Source organism: Physeter macrocephalus, chromosome 13 (assembly GCF_002837175.3).
Source record: "Physeter macrocephalus isolate SW-GA chromosome 13, ASM283717v5, whole genome shotgun sequence".
Classification (NCBI taxonomy): Eukaryota; Metazoa; Chordata; class Mammalia; order Artiodactyla; family Physeteridae; genus Physeter; species Physeter macrocephalus.
Window position 1 is genome coordinate 82,591,517 of NC_041226.1, and position 18,569 is coordinate 82,610,085.

An 18,569-nucleotide genomic window follows, 5' to 3' on the forward strand; every position below is an offset into this window, starting at 1 on the left:
CTGAGCGGGCTGCCCAGCTTGGCCTGTCTGGCCCCTCACCAGGCCCTGGACTGGCACCGGGGGAGAGGTGGCCCTTCCGTCCTCTGGGTACTGCGGAGCCAATGTGGGGGCTGGCCTGAGGGGGAGGGGAGAGGGTCCCAGATCCCAAGCTTGGCCTCCTAGCCTTCTCCACCCCCACGAGCTGCCCAAACTCCTGCCTGGGCTCCGAGGCCCCCGCTCGCCCGCCCCCTGCCCAGCCACACGGGCCCTCCCTGTTGCTCGGACAGGACAGGCTCTTTTTCCAGGGCGGCCGACCCTCTTCGACGGAGGCCCCACCCCCATCCTCCTAAGCCTCCCTCCCTCCCTCTCAGGGGTCGTGCTGAGCAGCTGCTCAGGAGGCGGCCTTCCCCAACCCTGCCCTTGAGAGTGACCCTCCCCTGGGGCTGCCCGCTGGGGGGCCCGAGCCAGGACAACACCGTGTGGCCGGGAGGCGGCTGGGCAGTGGGGCAGTCACTTCCCGCCCGGTGCGTGTGTGGCACGGCGCCCGGCCCTCAGCAGTGGCCGCTAGAGGACGGGTGACTGGGCAGGAACGTCCCCCGCCCCAGCACCGGGCCCTCGAGCCCTCAGCCCACTTCCTGTGCCCCCACAGCGACCATCTTCATGGTGACACAGGAGTGCCAGAAGCTTGAGAACCCGGAAGCCGGCGGCCGGGAGGAGAGGGCAGTGCTGCTTGCAGCCCCGCCCAGGCCGTCACGTGAGGGTTTCCTGCTGGTCACGTGACTCCGCCCACCTGACCCGAAGCCGGCGGGCAAAGCGAACATGAGCTCCCCGCCCCAGGCGGCCCTGCCCTGGGCCCTGGCCCTGCTGCTGGCCGTGCAGCTGCGCAGCCGAGAGGCCGGGGGTGAGTGCCGGCCCGCGGGCCCCCCACCCGGCACCCCTGGTCCCCGCGCTGAGCGCTGTGCCCTCCAGCCCACAGAGCCCCGGACCCTGACTTTCAGGAGGCCTACTTCGAGCAGCTCCTGGACCATTTCAACTTCGAGAGGTTTGGGAACAGGACCTTCCGCCAGCGGTTCCTGCTGTCAGGTGAGGTCGCCCTGGGGACAGTTCCTGCTGTCGGATGAGGACGGGCACCCCACGCCTCACCCGCGCCCTCGCCTCCATCCGACAGAGAAATTCTGGAAGAGGGGCGAGGGGCCAATATTCTTCTACACGGGCAACGAGGGGGACGTGTGGTCCTTCGCCAACAACTCAGGGTTCATCCTGGAGCTGGCGGCGCAGCAGGGGGCCCTGGTCGTCTTTGCCGAGCACGTGGGTACCGGCTGGGGCTGGGGGTGGGAGTGGGGGCCAGACCGGGGCGCGGGGTCACTGACCCCTGGTCGCCTGCCCACAGCGGTACTACGGAAAGTCTCTCCCGTTCGGTGAGCGGTCCAGGTGCCGCGGGTACACGGAGCTGCTGACGGTGGAGCAGGCCCTGGCCGACTACGCGGGGCTGCTCCGGGCGCTTCGGCAGGAACTTGGGGCCCAGGACGCCCCCGCCATCGCCTTTGGTGGGAGGTGCGTCCTTGTCTTCTTTCTCTCCCGGAACAAATGCAAGCCTGGCCCCGGCCAGAATTTCTGTGGGTCTTAGAAGTTTGGGGTCCTTTGGAGGCATGGGGTGGGGGGCTCTGAGAAAGGAGAGAGGAGGCAGGTGTCGTCGCGGAGGCGCACTGGGGCCGGCGGGGGCGGGGTGCTGCAGGGGTGGCGTGGGGAGCCACCCAGCTAACCCTGCGCCCCTGCCCAGCTATGGGGGGATGCTCAGCGCCTACATGAGGATAAAGTACCCCCACCTCGTGGCGGGGGCACTGGCGGCCAGCGCACCTGTCGTCGCGGTGGCAGGCCTCGGTGACCCCTACCAGTTCTTCCGGGACGTCTCGGCAGTAAGTGAAGCCTCCGGCCCCCGACCCCTGCCCCAGGCAGCCCAGGCGGCGGGCGCAGCCACACCCTTCCTTCCTCCAGGACTTTGAGGGCCAGAGTCCCAAGTGTGCCCAGGCCGTGCGGGACGCCTTCCGGCAGATCAAGGACTTGTTCCTACAGGGAGGTGAGGAGGCTGCCCCCTGCCTCCCTGCCCCCCATTCCCCCTCCCCCACGTGTGCCTGAAGACTCCAAAGGCTTTGTCCTACTCCTCCTGGCAGCGTATGACGCGGTCAGCCAGGAGTTCGGCACCTGCTCGCCACTCTCAGGCCCGGGGGACCTGACCCAACTCTTCGCGTTTGCCCGGAATGCCTTCACCCTGCTGGCCATGATGGACTACCCGTACCCCACCGACTTCGTGGGGCACCTTCCTGCCAACCCCGTCAAGGCGAGGCACCCGCCCCTGGCTGGCGGGAGCCCGGGGAGGGCAGTGTCCTGTGGACAGGGAAGAGCCCAGCTGCCCTGGGGTAGTCAGAGCTGGCCAGCCCCAGGGCCTTGCAGCCACTCTGGGACCTGGGACTAGGGAAGGTCTCGAGGGGGGTGGCCGGCTGAGGGGCTCTGCTGGCACCCACAGGTTGGCTGCGACCGGCTGCTGACTGAGAGCCAGAGGATCAAGGGGCTCCGATCGTTGGCCGGTGCGTCTGCCCACCTGCCTGGGCTGGTGTCGAGCGTGAGGGGCCCAGTGTTGGCATGGGAGCGGGTGGGCTGAGGAGCGGGCGGGCAGCAGTGAGGGCCGTACAGGGGTGGGGAGCACAGAAGCCTCCACTTGGCCCCTGGGGCAGGAAGTGGCCATCCCCGCTATGGCCCAGCCTGGAGAGCGCGAACCCAAGGGCCTTCTGGGAGGTCCCCAGTGCAAAGGGCAGCACACCCCACCTCAGCCCACCCTGCTGGGAGGGGAGAACATCAAGGTGGGCTGCCCAGCTGCCCTCAACAGCAGGACAGGAGCTGATAATACAGACCCCAGCCGCCCCACTCCTCACTGGGCCCATAGGACTCCAGAGCCCCTGACGCCTGCTGGACCCGTGCAAGGGGGCAGGGTGGGTGTCCCGGCACCCAGCCCCAGGACCCCTCTCCCCCAGGCCTGGTGTACAACTCCTCGGGCATGGAGCCCTGCTATGACATCTACCTGCAGTACCAGGTCTGTGCCGACCCCACGGGCTGCGGCCTGGGCCCTGATGCCAAGGCCTGGGACTACCAGGTATGGGGGAGTTGGGGTCTGGGACTGCCAGGTATGGGGTGCTACATGTGGTGTCCTGGCCCCCTGGCCTGATGGTGGTGCGGGTGTCCCGCAGGCCTGCACTGAGATCAACCTGACGTTTTCCAGCAACAACGTGTCGGACATCTTCCCTGACCTGCCCTTCACCGAAGCACTGCGCCAGCAGTACTGCCTGGACACGTGGGGCGTGTGGCCCCGGCAGGACTGGCTGCAGACCAGCTTTGGGGGAGGCGGTGAGGCTCAAGGCAGGGGTGGGGCGGCATCCTTCCCCCTGCACTGAGCTGCCTCTCTTTCCCACGCTCCCTGGATATAGCTGGAGTTTGATCCAGCTCCTGGGTCACACATTTGGGGGGCCCCACCCGGTCCCCACCACTGCTTGCTCTGTCCATTTCAGACCTCACAGCTGCCAGCAACATCATCTTCTCCAACGGTGACCTGGACCCCTGGGCAGGGGGAGGGGTGAGTCACGGCCAGGAAGTCCCTGCCCCGTGTGGGTCCCGGCGCTCTCGGCTCTGTACCTCCTTGATTTGTGTTCCGGTTTTCGTTGTTCCCTCCTCTCCCTTTGTTGGTTCTACTCCTGACTTCTTAATGGCGACCTGATTTCTGGCTCATTAATCTTCACCTTTCATTTCTAATGGGACCGTTCAGGTCTATGCAGTCACCTCAAACTACTCCTTTAACTGCACCCCACAAGCTGGGACATGCAGCCTCCCAGCAGGTTGTGCTGCGAGGCTGAGGCCCAGAGCACGGTCTGCACCCCTGACACGGAGCCTCCTTCAATGATCCAGATTCAGAGCAACCTGAGCGTGTCAGTCCTCGCCATCACCATCCACGGGGGAGCGCATCACCTGGACCTCAGGTGCAGTCCTGCCTGGGGAGGGGGTGCAGTGCCTGGCCTGGGCCGATGGGTGGACGTGGGCTAGGGTGGTGTGAGGCTCGGGGCCTGCCAGCCCTGCTGAGTCCCCCGCACGCCCGCTCCTCAGAGCGTCCCACCCAGAAGACCCCGCATCTGTCGTGGAGGCGCGCAGGCTAGAGGCCACCCTCATCGGCAAGTGGGTCGAGGCGGCCAGGCAGGAGCAACGGCTGCGGCTGGCACAGCACGGGGGCTCGGAGGCTGAGGGGTGCTCTCCCAGCAGGACCACAGAGGACTTGCTGGGAGCCTGAGGCGAGTAAGGGAGGGAGGAGCCCCGGCCAAACCTCCTGAACCTGGAGCTCGGCCAGGGTGGGCAGGGCCTTGCCCGAGGGAGAGGCCGGACAAACACTGGTGGCCTGTCAGGCATGTTGTGTCCCGTGTCCTGTTCTGTCCGGAGGCCCTGGACACAGTGAACACGCTTGCAGCACCTCCTAAACTCAGCTGATAAATAAAGCAGAGTTCTCAGCGCCCGTCTGTGTCTTGGGTGGCGGGGGATGCCGGCCTTTCCTGCGGCTGGCCAGGCCACACCGCCACAAGAGGCCACCCCAGTGATTCTCCACCTCCCTCCTCAGCTGTCCTCTTCGTCCCCAACCACTGCAGCGTCTGTCTGGGGATCCCTGCAGCCCCCAAGTCCCCCTGCTTGGGGCCAGGCCTGGGGGGCAGTCTGCTTCACTCAGCGGACTCCGGCCCACCGTGTGGGAACCCTGCTGTCCCGAGTCCCACACCCACCGCTGCCCAAGAGGCTCCTGCGTTGGGGTACGGGGGGCGGGCGGGGCAGCGTAGCGACGGGGAGCGCAACGCGCCCTCCAGCTGGGGAGGCCCTGCCAGGCAGGCAGCCACAGCCGTGAGACGCAGGGCAAGAGGCCGACTGAGACACAGGCCTGCGCACCTGCCGGGCACGGAACCTGCAGGGCTCTGGGCCAGTGGAGGGCGGCAGCCCTGAGGGTGAGCGCAGAAGGTGCGAGCGGAGAAGGGGCCACAGCGGCAGGCCAGGCCCTGCCTGACCCCGGGTCCGGTGCCTGTGTAGAGGCTTCTAGGAGTAAAAGAACAAAGTCTCCACATTTAACACAGACAAAGGGCTGGCCTGTCCTACAGGGTCACCAGGGCCTGGGAGCTAGGGCCAGCCGAGGCCCAGGATCCTGGCTTCGCTCTGGAAAGCCACCCCGGGGTCGGTCCTAAGGCATGGGTGCAGCCGGCGAAAGAAGGAACGAGGACCTCCCTGGTGGTGCAGTGGTTAGGAATCCGCTTGCCAGTGCAGGGGACACGGGTTCGAACCCTGCTCTGGCAAGATCCCCATGTGCCGCGGAGCAACTAAGCCCGTGCGCCACAACTCCTGAGCCTGCGCTCTAGAGCCCGCGAGCCACAACTATAGAGCCCCTGCTCTGCAACAAGAGAAGCCACCGCAGTGAGAAGCCCGCGCGCCGCAACGAAGACCCAATGCAGCCAAAATAAAATAAAATAAATTTATTTTCTTTAAAAAGGAATGATATAGGTTGACCAGGCACCCTGAGGAGAAGCCCCAGGCGCGGACACCCCACACGCCAGGGAAGCGGGCAGAGCAGGTGGGGCCCGCCATGCTCACTGGCGCCGGCAACCATCACAGGCATACCGTCACCCTGGGCGCCACTGTGGCCGGCACCTGCCCCGTGGATCTGACACTCCCAAATCTCCCCCAGGGGCCAGGGCACAGCTGACCTCTGGACACGCCAGACCTGACCCAGACACTGCCCTGCCGCCCCTCCCCGTCTCACAGTTGCGATTCCGGAAACAAAGACACAGCAGGTGCCAGTTAGAACAAATGTACTTTTATCTCCGCTGAAAAGTCCATCAATCGGGGCTGGCTGGGGGCCGGTGAACTTGCCCGCCCAGCCCCTGCAAGGGCAAGGGGAGGATCCCTGAGTCCAACGTGTAAACGGCACAGCCAGCCAGGGGCCCGGATCCCCGTGAGGTCACAGATGCCCCGAGACCCCAGGTTGGGGCGTGTTCACAGGCTGCGAGGCCCCCAGGCTGAGCTGTACCCAGGCTGTCCCCTCAGCTCCTGTCTCTGATCGCATCATGGGCTCTGGGGACCCAGCGTGGCCCAGGGTGACCAGAGGGTCCAGGACCCCTAGGAAGCCCTGCGCGGCCAGCAGGAGGGCATTCGGGTTTCAGGAATGTAGTCACGGTTTGACTTTCTCAGGAAGGAGGAAGAGGCTCCCCGGGCGGGCGGGTCCCCGCTAGCTCACAGCGCTGATTATTCCCACTCGTTCCGGACGGTGTCCCGATGAGAGCCAGGCAAGGAGCCCAGAACCCGCGGCAGAGCACCGGAAGCCCGGCAGCCACCCCGAGCAGCTGAGGCCCCGAAACGTCCTGGCCCAGTTGCCGCTGGCCTCTGTCATCAGCCCGGCCTGGGGCACTTCCAGCCGGCTGGGAGGACACCACACAGCCAAGGTCAGGGCCAGGGTCTTGCCGACAGGCATCCTCCATGACAGGACTCACCAGTCCCCCGGGCAGCACCCACTCGGGAGCCGTCCCGCCCTAGGAGGGGGCCCAGATGGGCAGGGGGTGAGCCTCTGTGTTGAACACGTAAGTGTCCAGGCTGAGCAGGTCTGGGTCATCGGAGAAGAGCAGATACAGGTACTTGAGCGTCTCCCCCAGAAAGAAGCTCTCCATCTTGTCCCTGGGCTGGGGATTGCGGGGGTCCTGGACGTTGCTGATGGAAGAATAGCCGCCCGAGGGGACCTGCACGAGAGCCAAGGCCACAGCGTCACGCTGCAGGCTCAGCCCTTTCGAGGGCCGCAGGCTAGAGGCACCCTCCCGAGCCCCCTGCCCACGGCAGCACACACAGCCCCCCAGGGCAGGGTCTGGGGCGGTGAGGACACCAAGGCCCACAAGGGGACTGGCCGCTCCGGAGGTCGGCCATGGTTCCTCCAGGGACACCCTGGGGGATGCCAGCAGACTGCAAGTGACCGGGTGGAAAGCGCGACCCCCAGAACCTGTACAGGTCTTGCAAGAGCCCTGAGCTCACCCGAGGGGTGTACCACCCGGCACCTCACGTGCCACAGGGCAAAGATCAAGTTTCAGCTCTGCTGGGGTGGGCAGTGGGCCCTGGGCAGGGCGGGACCTTCTCTGAGCCACGGCCCCGGCTGTACGACGGGCAGCTGGGCCTGAGCACGGCGGGCGGGGGGGGTCATGGCACTCGCCCTGGGGAGCAGCGGCCCAGAAGTCACCTCCGGGTGGGAAAGTGCTGCCCAGCCACCCAGACAACCCAGGAGGGACGCGCCCTGTGCACCTCGGGCCACTGCGGGGACCCTCCCCACACACGCTGGCCCCCCGAGACAGGCAGGAGAGCTGCCCTGGCCCCCGGTCATGTACACCTTGAGGGCAGTGCTGGGCAGCTGGGCCCCCGCGGCCAGGGTGGGTGGGCCCCCCCCCCCAATCCAGCCCACGTGGCAGGCGGCGGTGAGGGGCTGGGGGCGAGGACCAGGCGGCGGGCGGGCCCTCACCCTCGTGTACGTGTTGAAGCTGTGCAGGATCTCCCAGCCCCAGTCCTGGTACTTGCGGTCGCCCGTGAGGCGGTACAGGTAGAACAGGCTCTCCACCGTCTCGGGCCGCAGCAGGTTGTGTCTGTCGGCCGCCTGGGGAGGAATGCGGGCTCGGGATTAGCCTTGCCACGCCCCTGCCCTGGCGCCCCCGAGCCACACCGGCCCCAGCACGGCTCACCTTGACCTGCACGTCCTTACGGGACTTCTGGGGGTGCAGGTTGAAATGCACGATTTCGGGGCTCAGCCCCGTCTCCATCTGGCGGTTCATCTGGTAGCAGGTGTCCATGAGCGCCCGGGCCAGCTCCATGTGGTCGGCAGGCAGGCCGTGGTGGGCGCCCAGAGCTAGCGTCCCTGGCAGGAAGCACACCAGGTGGTCCTGGAATCAGAGGGTCACCTCACCACCGTGGACCTGCGGCCTCACGGGTTCCACACGGGTCCTGCATTATCAGGCCTCCCATGTTCCCAGGAGCCGGCAGGCCTGAGTGCCGGCAGGGCTCCAACAGGGGACTGAACTGCAGGCCACACACCGGGGGCCCCACGCACGCAGGGCAGAAGCTGCTAGAAGGACCACCACCTCCCGGGGAGCACCTGCTGACCCGGGTCTCCCTCGTCTCCAGCCCCCAGCGGCCGATGGAGCACCAGCTGCAGGAGGACAGGGGGAGGGGGAGCTGGGGGCGGGGCTCCCGGGAGCATGGAAGGCGGGGCTTGGAGCAGGGGCGGGGCCCTGGGGGGCAGGGGGTTCTGGGGAAGGGGCCCTGGCACCACACAGACCTCAGCTCCCCCCGGCACGGGACAGCCCGGGCCGTGCAGCCCGCATCCACTCGTGACGGCTCACACTCCGTGGCCAGCGTCGCGTGGTCCCCTCCGACGTCCAGAGCCTCGGAGCCGTCCGAGGTCAAGGACGAAGGGTGGAGCCCCAGGACCGCTAGGCCGCGTCAGACCACGCTCCTGCTCACCATCTTGGCGCTGAAGCGGCCGTGGGCGAGTTCCCCCACGAAGGTCAGCTTGCCGGGTTCAGATCTGTGCAGCAGGTGCTTTCTGATTCCCTCCACGGCTTCGAGGTAGTCTTCCAGCAGCCTGTGCAGACCAGCGGGGCCCGTGTGCTCAGGCCAGGCGGGCGCACGGCCCCCGCGCTCCGGGAAAGGGCACGACCCTGAGCGCCCATCCCCATTCTCGCGGCTGCCCTGTCTCGGGTGGCGCCCGCCAGTCTCCGCGTGGAGGCCCGGGTCAGCCCCGTGGGCTGCTGCCCCCGCCCCGCACCAGGGCCCGTGCCTCCCAACCAGCCCCAAGGGGCCACCAGAGACCGGTCTCTGCCGAGCCCCTGGCCCCGACGCGCCCGCGCCGGTTCTCTGAACCAGCCCGCGGGCTCCCCCTTTGGTGACGCCCTCGTCTCACCCGTGGGCGGTGGCCTGGAGCTGCCCCTGATTCTGGGTCACTGTGACCCCCGGGCCTGAGACTTGAGGCGATCCTAGCACCCTCGTGAGGGTCAACCTCTATTTCCCAAACCGGACAAGGAGCCACCCTGCTCCCCAGGCAAGCGTGCGTTCTCAGGGTCAGGGCACCGGCTCGAGGAGGCCCACGCGGCCCTGGCTGCCTGCCGCGGGAGCGGGCGCCAGAGGGGCGGCCTCAGGCCCGAGGAAGACCCCGGCTGCCTGCACTGACGAGCCGTGGACCCCAGCAGCCGGCCGGGCCCTGGCTCCGCACCCAGGCTGGGAGGAGAAACCCGCCCCGCAGAGCGGCCCGGCCCCAGCTGGCGCGGCTGCCGTTCCCGCCACCCCGAGGGCTGGGCCACCGCGAGGGCAGAGACTGGGGCCTCACTGCGTCTCCTTCTTCCCAGCCTGGATCCACTGCTTCAGCAGGTACTCGTAGTAGCTGTCGGCCCTGGCGCCCAGGGTGAACACGCCCAGGTGGGTGAAGAGCCCGCTGCTGGTGTTGATGAACATGGGCACCAGCCCGTCCTTCTTCCCGCGCAGGGAGTGCACGTGCCTGGTCACCTCCTCCACGGCCTCCTGCGCACGGGAGGGCGGGGCGGTGAGCAGGGCGGGCTGCACAGAGGGCGGCGCTCCTCGGACGCTGCCGCCCCGACGGCCCGACCACGGGGCTGAACCCGCCCTCGCCACGGTTCTCAGCCCCGCCCTGGGGGGACATCTTCGGAGCAAGTAGCCGCCGTAGCGCCTGTATGCGTCCTGAGAACGTGCACACGACCCCTCCATCCGCTGATGGGCAGGCGGCCTGACGACGCACTTCACACAGAAGACACACAGCAGCCCCACACGCAAACTCAAAAGGCGAACCGCTGATTGTCAGAAAAGTCGATCCAGCGAGACAATCGCACACCCACTAAGAGGTACAAGTATGGCTGGACAACACACGAGGACGTCTGTGCAGGACGGGACCCGACAGGAGCCGTGTTGTCAAGATCCCCAGTGGGACACAGGCCAAAGCTCAGCAGGTGACCGTCCAGACACGCGGTCAACCCACACGATGAAGCCTGTCTGCGCTCGGAAAGGAAGGATTCTGACCAGTCCGGCAACCTTGAGGACACCATGCTCACTCAACGCCCAGACTGCAGTCACTGCAGGAGGGACACGAACTGTCCAGAATGGGGCCCATGCCAGAGCCCAGCCCTGTGCGGCTGCCAATGGGGGGTCGGCAAACAGTGCGGGGTTCAATCTGGGTGAGGGAATTGTTCTGGAATTACGTAACGACGATGGTCACAAACACGTGAGTACACGCAACGTACACAGAAAAAAGCAGCATTTCTCGATATATAAACTAAATCTCAATTTAAAACAAGGGAGGGCATCCCTGGTGGCGCCGTGGTTAAAAATCCGCCTGCCAATGCAGGGGACACGGGTTCGAGCCCTGGTCCGGGAAGATGCCACATGGTGGGGGAGCAACTAAGCCCGTGCGCCACAACTACTGAGTCTGTGCTCTAGAGCCCGCGAGCCACAACTGCTGAGCCCTGGAGCCACAACTACTGAAGCTTGCAGGCCTAGAACCCATGCTGTGCAACAAGAGAAGCCACCACAATAAGATGCCCATGCACTGCTACGAAGACCCAATGCAGCCAAAAATAATTAAAAAAAAATAAACTAAAATGCCATCTTTAAAAAAAAAAAAGGAGGAGAAAAAAAGCTGAAAGAATCAACCTTAGAGGAAGGCCCACAAGCAGAGACATCGTCCACAGGAAGGTCCCTAAGGCGGGCGAGCAGACACTGCTAGAGGCAATAACATATGGAGAGCCAAGAACAAAAAACAAGTCAGCCCTCCATGCCACGTGCACCTGCTGGTCCCGACACACAGCAGGAGCCATGCCAGCAGCACCGCTCCAGCCGCCCACCCAGGACAGACATGTGCGTGGGCACAGTCCAGGTGCAACAGCGGGGATGGCCACGATGTCATCGGCACTGAACTGGCTTCAAAACCCGGTGACTCCACACATCCCACGGCAGCAGCCACGACAGAGCCGGCCGCCCTCGCTGGCTCAGAAGAGTCCCGGACAACAGTAGGTGGACCTGAGGCCACGCAGAGCACCACACGACAAGACATCCGCTGCCAGGACCCTAAGGACACGGGACTGCACAGGGCTGGGGCCAGGCAGAGACTCACCCTCCAGTCAATGCCTTTCATGCCTGCACCTCTGATATCACGAGATAATGGGACTCACCAGGAAAAACGTGGGACAAAACCAAACACAACAACTGGTCTCATGCCCCAGGATCAATGACCACACAGACCTGCACCTGCCCCACTGAAGCAGAGACAGCCCCGCTGCAAACCCGCTCCAGCTGGAAGCACAGCCCCTCCGTACCTGAAATTTCTTAACTCCCGTGAGACGAGAGAGCTCTCGGAACTCCAGCTGAATGCTTGTCACCTCGGCCACCGTGCTGTCAGAGGTCCAACGCGGTGGGTGGGCAACTCCAGTGCCGATGTTTACATCGGAATACGGAATCTTAGAGGGTGTTTGGAACGCAGGCATTAACCGATTTCCAAAATCCTCCTGATACACAACACAGCGATGAGTCAGCGATTCCTGTCCCAGAGTGGCCTGTCTCCACGGCAGGACACTAACCCGTCACCCGTTTCCATCTAATCCACGGGAGAGATGAGTCTGCTGGCTTCATGGGGCCCCACCCCTGAGGAGCTGCAAAAACCGAGCTGGACTCAAGCAGCTCTGAGTGACCATGCGTGCAGGCGGCAGGGCCACTTGAGCCACGCACGTGCACGGAAACAGACTCGAGTGCGTGGAGGGGAGAGGAGACTGCAAACAACCGCCTCCCCACCCTGATCCCACGAGAAAGGGACCGACTGTGCAGCACTCGAGACCCCGGTGCCCCCAGGACGGGAGCCGACCTGGTGCCGGGACACTCACAGCCTTTTTCAGAAAGAGGACATCCCCGGACAAGTGGAAGGCGCTCAGAAGACCCCCCAGGATCCGGATGGTGCTCTCAAACAGGTTGACGTCCACGTTTTTCTGAAATAATAACCTCTGGGACACCCACCTCCTGGCTTCTTCAAATTCTATCGCGTGAAACAGCACAGATTCAGGAAGAAATTAACAGTCCAAGCGTTTCCCTGACCGCTCCCTCTGGGGCCACACGCACCCCCTGCAGGGTTTCAACGTCACTTCCTAGTGCAAGAGGGGACCCTGAAGGCTTCCAATCCCGCAAAAACAACTGAGCCAGTGTGCAGCTGGGGGAAGGCCATGCAGCACGAGGTCACGTGCTCCACAGTCCCAGCCACGCTACAGAGGACCACGAGGGTGAGTGAGCGGCAAGCGGTCTTCAGCCCAATCAGAAAACTTAAAGCAGATGTTTAAAATGCCAGCTTAGAAACACCTAGAGACACACCATCCCAACTCAGCCCCATCTGCGCGGCACAGGAGGACACTAGGGAGAGATTCGGGGCGCTGGCGACTCCGTCAGATCACGTGTCACCTCCCACCACCGGGCCCCGCCTGACTGCGACAGAAACACGGGCTGGGAACGCCCCTGGAAGCCCACCTACAGCCTCACTCAGCTCTCGGCAGGGGGCGCAGGGGACGCCTGTCCTGAGCATCCCCTGGCCGCCTGGATGTGAGGGGACAAAGGACCTGCCCAGGGCCAGCACGGCCACCGTGGCACCCAGGACGAGGGGAGGCGCAGCCCAGCGGGACACGGCGCGTGGACACCTCCCAGCCCAGGCTCGCTCGGGCCCGAGAGTCACGCAGGAGAGCTCGGCCCCCATGCTGGGGATGAGCAGATACCTTTCTTCAGACCCAAAATCCACATGGTGTCCAGGGCGTCGATCAGCGTGAGGCCGAGGCCGAACCACTCGCTGAAGGACTTGGACACGGGCTTCAGCTCGTCGTGGCCCCAGGCGAACTTGCGGTATCCGGCCCACGCGTGGCGGAAGGCGGCGACCACAGCCTTCTGGCGCTCGTTCTGCGAGGCTGCGAGGAGGGAAGCGGGGCGTGGGTGTCCGGACAGAGCTGTCCTGCGGCCCCCCGGACAGTGAGGCTGACGGGGGCCACCACGGGCTGCAGCGAAGGTCTGAGCAGGACCCGCTGCCTGGCCCGGGCCCGCCGCCTCCACCAGGGCCCGGCGGGGCCCACCCTCGGGGGGTAGTGAACACGTGCAGAGCTAAGCATCGCAGGCCGCGGGACCACCACGGCTGCGAGGTGCAGTCCGGTTTGGGGACGTCAAACGTGACAGGCACTGGTGACCCGGACAAAAACACCTCGTCTGGCGGTGCTGCGTCCTGCCCGATAAGCCGCGGGCACTCGCAACGGGGAGCAGACACCGCCAAGGCCGCTCGGACACTCGCCAGGGCGCCCTCGGGGCGCATCCAGAGGCTGCTTCCTGCCACACGTGGGGGGCCACGCGCACACACGGGCTACCGCGCGGGGGAACACGTGTCCGCGGCTTCACCACACGTCCCGTCAGTGTCGACACCCACGGCTCTGCCGTCCACTTCTAACCCCACGCGGTCGCCCCGTGTCCCCACGTGCGTGGCCACGAGTCCCCACCCCGGGCTCTCCTGTCCTCCCTGGGGGCTCCAGCACCGAGAGCAGAGGGTCCCGGCGGGGACCCAGACTCAGTTCTCCTGTCCGTGGAATGGGAACAGGACAGGCTGACCCCTCAAGGGGCGACATGAGGACCGCAGCACCCGGGCCCCTGGCTGCCCGGACACAGGCGGGAAACGAGCCTCCCGCACGCACGTTCCTGTGCGCCTGCAGCGCCGGACACGGGAAGACAGCCGCCAAGGAGCCCCACGTCGTCACCAAAGCCCGGAGGGGTGCTGACGCCGAGACCCGCTCATCCTTGCACCTGCGTGTCCAAGGCTGAGCGGCGCTCGGAGGGACGGCAGGAGCCCCCCGCCGCCCTGCCGCTCTTGTGCGTGTCCACACGCCCCCGCCCTCAGAGTGCCCGGGGGAGGCCCGAGAGGGCGCAGGCCGGACCTCACCTGGACTGCTCCGTGGCCTGAGGGCCTGCGGGGAAGGCCTGGGCGGGGCCTCCGCCTTTCTCGGAGGGAGCTGGGTGCGCTGCTCCGGCGCGGTCCCTGCGCCCGTCCAGCTGGAGCGGGAGGAGAGCGCGCTCAGAGCAGGGGCCGAGGTGCCGATGCCCCGAGGTCGAGGTCGAGGTCACAGCCTCGCTGGGCTCAGACTCGGCCTCCACGCGGGGGGGGCCCCGCCCCCGCCCCGCCCTCCCACCCCCCACGGGGCACACACTGTCTGCAGAAGGCGCATTATGCGTCAGGCCGGTCCTCTTTGCTCTCCAGGAAAAGAAACGCCACGAGAGGCCTGACGGCCTCTGCGGCCCCGTTCAGTCCCTCTCCGCGGCTCCTGGTACCTGGCGCGGTTTCCCTGCGCGTTGTCTTCCCGGCGAGCCGCGCCGGCTGCCTCTGCCCTCCTCTGGGCCTCCTCCTGCCTCTGGTCCTTGGCGTCTCCGCCGGGGGCTCTAATCTGCAGGTTGGGTGGTCCCCGTCGGAAATGCCTTGGAGGCTTCTGGACAGAGACAAGCAGAGACCAGTCACTCGTGAAATGATTCAGTCGTCCATCTGGGACGCTGCCCCCAGTCTGGCCGGCCCCACGCAGGGAGCACTCCGGACTGGCGGAGCGGCTGCAATTGCCCAGAGGAAATTACTTTCATTTTTCCTACGACAGGCAGCTCTGGGAGGAGCCCCTTACTCGCCAGCTCCTGGCCCTGACTACCCGGATGGAGGCTCTGCCAACGGGCACGTGCCACCCTGGGCAGCGGGTTAAGCCCCTGGCAGGGACGTTTCCGGGTGTCAGACCCTAAGGGTAGCGGGGCCGGCAGGGTGAGAGCCAGCACGGCCCCAGGGATGGAGCCGCAGACAGTACTGTCGCAGGCCCGCGCCCGGACGCCCCAGCTTCATCTTCGGAAGGGTGTGGCAGAGGTGGCCGGTCAGTGACAGAGCGCTGCGGGGAGCGCCGCGCCCCTCCCGGCTCCCAGCCAGCCCTGACCAGCGTGCGCGGCTGGCACCTCCTCCGGAAGTGAGGACACGGACTTGCGAGCGGAAAAGCCTCTGCTTTTCAGCATCCACGGAAACCCGACGGGGGATCCCGGACGACGTCCTCCTTCCAAAGATCCGAACCCCACCAAGCTGGGCCCCCGGGTCAAGAGCGCACGTCTGGCCGAAACAAAGCCGCATCGCTCAAACACGTCCTGGGGACGAGTGCTGGCGTCGGAGCGGAAGAGAAGGTCCGAGCGGCCTTCAGGTGCACAGCGGCCCCAGGACTTGTGCCAGAGGAGACACGGGTGTTCAGCCCTTCACGTCCAGCCCCTCACGTCCCACCCCTCCTAGACACCAGAGACGGGTCGTGGGCGCTGAGGTGTGGGAAGGTGTCTCTCGGTGGGGAAATGTGCCGCGTTTCATCTTCGGAAGGGTGTGGCAGAGGTGGCCGGTCAGTGACAGAGCGCTGCGGGGAGCGCCGCGCCCCTCCCGGCTCCCAGCCAGCCCTGACCAGCGTGCGCGGCTGGCACCTCCTCCGGAAGTGAGGACACGGACTTGCGAGCGGAAAAGCCTCTGCTTTTCAGCATCCACGGAAACCCGACGGGGGATCCCGGACGACGTCCTCCTTCCAAAGATCCGAACCCCACCAAGCTGGGCCCCCGGGTCAAGAGCGCACGTCTGGCCGAAACAAAGCCGCATCGCTCAAACACGTCCTGGGGACGAGTGCTGGCGTCGGAGCGGAAGAGAAGGTCCGAGCGGCCTTCAGGTGCACAGCGGCCCCAGGACTTGTGCCAGAGGAGACACGGGTGTTCAGCCCTTCACGTCCAGCCCCTCACGTCCCACCCCTCCTAGACACCAGAGACGGGTCGTGGGCGCTGAGGTGTGGGAAGGTGTCTCTCGGTGGGGAAATGTGCCGCGTTCTGCTTTCACAGGACTGTGAAGGTCGGCAGGCAAAAAAGCAGCCACAGAAGTGGAAGAAAGAATGCTCACGGCTCCAAAGGGAGAAATTCCCTCTTCTACCCACACACCCTCCGGTAAGACACGGGGAGAACGGCCGCCTGTCTCTCCCCGGGGCAGCCCTGCAGGGGTGTGAGGCCAGCACCTGTCCCAGGATCCTCTCCCTGGGGGGCCCTCGAGCACATGGACGGACACCCCAACCCGCAGTGGAGGGTGTCCCCAGGTGCAGAGCGCCCGGGTTCTCCAAGGCCATCCCCCCTGGAGCCACCGCCCTTTGCAGGGGACTTTCCCTGGCTCTCTGGCTGCCCAGACTGCCCTCTAGTCTCCACGTCCTCCCTCCGCCCCACCTCCCCACACCCACGCCCCCGGGAAGGCGCCCCAGGACTAGGCCTCGCCCCTCCCTCCCTCTTCTGGACGACAGGCACCTCGCACCTGCGTACTCCCAAACCTCTCTCCCAGGCCCCGACTGATGCTCGGGCCCCCAGCAACTCGGTCTGGGCAGGTCCAGAGAGGAGCGCCCGCCTGGGTGTCCCCCGCCAGTAGCTCCCAGAGAAAAGGGATGGGTCTCGTTCACACCTACCAAGGATCCGGCACAGCAGATGCACAAAGAAAAGGAAGGAGAGGATGGCCCTCTTCCTTTCCCCCTGTCTCCTTCGTCCAACCAGCCCAGAGTAAGGAGTGTGAGGTTAAAACCTCAAACAAACGGTAAGAAAAAGAATCCTTCCCAGTCGGTCTGAAACAGCACGTACTGTTCCGAAGTGCTTCTGGCACGGGCCCGGGCTACAGCTCCACGCACAGTTTATTCACAGTACCTGAGGTGACGCCCCCGCGAAGGTCTCCGGGTTCTCAGCTGCTCTCCGAGGAGCTGGCAAGACGGGTGGATTTGCGGGTCTCACCTTCGGCCCTTCTGCCGACCTGCTGCCCACGGCTGAACAAGAGAATCTACCTTATCTCAGATTCGCCGCAAAGCCCGGAGAACGTTCAACGTGCGCTCGAGACAGCATCCGCACAACTAAGACTCCGCGTGGAAGGACGCGGCGGGACCTCCGAAGAGGGCAGTTCAAGCAATTCAAGAACGGCCAAAGGGAATCAAACCTATTCCGAAGCGCCTGGCGGTTTCTGTCCTTATCCCCACCCACATCCCCGTTACTCTGCCTTCATGTTTTCCGTTTCGGGAAGGGCACGAGGTGGCACACGGGCCATTTACTGGAGCAAACCTACAGCGGCTCTTTAGCTTTCCTCCTCAAAGAAGCCATCCTAGAGCAGCTCAGAAGGGACCCTGCACCGCTTCACTGGCACCCTGCCCGGCCCTTCCCAGCTCCCGGTAGCGCGTTAGGAAATCCACGCAACGCGTTCAGACTCAGCCTTCAGCCTCAGGACCGGAATCTCCCTGTGAGACAGAGCGGGGGAGATGCCGGTCCTCACGGCAGACATTTGCGAAACGGTCACACAACCTCAAGTTAACAGCCACCTCCTAGCCGGGGCTTGCGAACACGCTAGGCTTCTCTGTATTTCGACTTCCTGCCAATGTGTTGACGTCTGTGCCTCCTGCAGCTGCGAGATGGCGCTGCTGCCGCTTAGTCCGCCCTCAGGAACCCCCACGGATCACTGCGGAAGCGTGGAGCTGGTACCTTTCCACTCGTCGGCCACACTGATGTAGGACAGGAGACCGCAGAGCATCAGGAACGCCAGCAGGAAGAGGACCACGTTCCGCTGTAACCTCGACAGCTGCTTCCATTTCTGAGAGAGAGAGACAGACAGTGACATTTTCACTGAAAAGAGCACAGCCGGAAATCTCTCCCACCGTGACACACTCCGTGGGGACGACGAGGAGTTCCGGAGGCCCAGCGTGGGCTCTGCTGCTTTTGAACCGGAGGGAGTTGCCTCTCGGCAGGGGCCGCAGGCTGGGACGATACTGCTGCAGACGACACACCGCCCGGGCCCACGTTCGAGGAGAATGCAAACCCACGCGGAGACCGTTTCTGGCTGACACGTGGGCAGCGGGGAAAGAGCGGCAGCGCGCGTGTGCCGGCTCAGGCTCCACCAGCCTCGCCTCGGCCCTGCAGCCCGGGACCCCGCGAGCCGCGGGGCCGGCCCCGTTCGTGCGCTCGCCCCGGGGAGGCCCCAAGGCCGCCCCTCACCCGCCAAAACGAGCGCCGCCTCAGGCCCTGCCCGCTGTCGTAGCTCCGGCCCGGGCTCAGCGTCACCGAGATGAAGTCCCGACGCGGCGGCAGCGACGGCGGCGGATACATGACAGCGGCAGCGGGCCGGGGAGCTTCGCCCTCCGGCGTCGTCAGGAGGCCAGGCTCCGAGCTGGGCCGTGAGGCCGGCAGGTCCGACGCCGGTAGGCGGCCATCGCGGCGCCGTCGACTCCCCGCCCATCGCTCTGAGCCAATGCGCCTTTGCCGCGCCCTCGGAGTCCCACTGCGCCTGCGCCCGCCGTCGCGGCCCCTGAGGGCGGACTTACGTCCCACGGCGCGCCTCCGTGCGTGCGCGGTGACGTCATGCCCACACTGCTCGCACCTGCGCACAACTCGCTGGTGTGGCTGCGCAGCCGGTGGTGCTTCTGCTC

The 18,569-nt window shown here is 65.6% G+C and overlaps 2 protein-coding genes across 4 annotated transcripts; one reads left to right on the plus strand and one right to left on the minus strand.

Annotated features, from left to right (window-relative positions):
- Window positions 1–760: 760 nt before the first annotated feature.
- DPP7 (dipeptidyl peptidase 7) lies at window positions 761–4,835 on the plus strand. Of its 2 annotated transcripts, XM_007103662.4 has the most exons (13): window positions 761–880; window positions 949–1,062; window positions 1,148–1,287; window positions 1,370–1,533; window positions 1,760–1,895; window positions 1,975–2,056; window positions 2,151–2,317; window positions 2,504–2,564; window positions 3,009–3,127; window positions 3,222–3,378; window positions 3,540–3,604; window positions 3,934–4,004; window positions 4,129–4,835. In XM_007103662.4, the coding sequence occupies exons 1-13, from the start codon at window positions 799–801 to the stop codon at window positions 4,307–4,309; spliced, it is 1,539 nt and encodes a 512-aa protein (XP_007103724.1). In that variant the 5' UTR covers window positions 761–798; the 3' UTR covers window positions 4,310–4,835. The 2 variants fall into 2 exon arrangements, with proteins under 2 accessions (XP_007103724.1, XP_023982101.1); XM_024126333.3 differs by lacking the exon at window positions 1,760–1,895 and having other exon boundaries at window positions 1,932–2,056.
- Window positions 4,836–5,507: 672 nt separating this feature from the next.
- Window positions 5,508–18,377, minus strand: LOC102987847 (endoplasmic reticulum mannosyl-oligosaccharide 1,2-alpha-mannosidase). 2 transcript variants are annotated; one of them, XM_024126331.3, is made up of 13 exons: window positions 18,139–18,377; window positions 17,629–17,737; window positions 16,810–16,925; window positions 14,416–14,570; window positions 14,030–14,139; window positions 12,831–13,016; window positions 11,958–12,106; window positions 11,397–11,585; window positions 9,401–9,591; window positions 8,539–8,659; window positions 7,761–7,958; window positions 7,544–7,675; window positions 5,508–6,779 (listed from the first exon to the last, which is right to left on the minus strand). In XM_024126331.3, exons 1-13 carry the CDS (start codon window positions 18,247–18,249, stop codon window positions 6,576–6,578), a joined length of 1,971 nt encoding a protein of 656 aa, XP_023982099.1. In that variant the 5' UTR covers window positions 18,250–18,377; the 3' UTR covers window positions 5,508–6,575. The 2 variants fall into 2 exon arrangements, with proteins under 2 accessions (XP_023982099.1, XP_023982098.1); XM_024126330.3 differs by having other exon boundaries at window positions 11,397–11,537; window positions 18,139–18,367.
- Window positions 18,378–18,569: the final 192 nt, after the last annotated feature.

Bases quoted from the DNA above. Each gene is read 5' to 3' on its own strand.
- LOC102987847 (XM_024126331.3), bottom strand. From the start codon at position 18,249: ATGTATCCGCCGCCGTCGCTGCCGCCGCGTCGGGACTTCATCTCGGTG. The intron at 9,592-11,396 runs GTACGGAGGGGC...TCCCGTGCGCAG, and splicing joins CGGGAGTTAAGAAATTTCAG to GAGGCCGTGGAGGAGGTGAC. The intron at 7,676-7,760 runs GTGAGCCGTGCT...ATTCCTCCCCAG, and splicing joins GTAAGGACGTGCAGGTCAAG to GCGGCCGACAGACACAACCT.
- DPP7 (XM_007103662.4), top strand. From the start codon at position 799: ATGAGCTCCCCGCCCCAGGCGGCCCTGCCCTGGGCCCTGGCCCTGCTG. The intron at 881-948 runs GTGAGTGCCGGC...TGTGCCCTCCAG, and splicing joins GCGCAGCCGAGAGGCCGGGG to CCCACAGAGCCCCGGACCCT. The intron at 3,379-3,539 runs GTGAGGCTCAAG...TGTCCATTTCAG, and splicing joins GACCAGCTTTGGGGGAGGCG to ACCTCACAGCTGCCAGCAAC.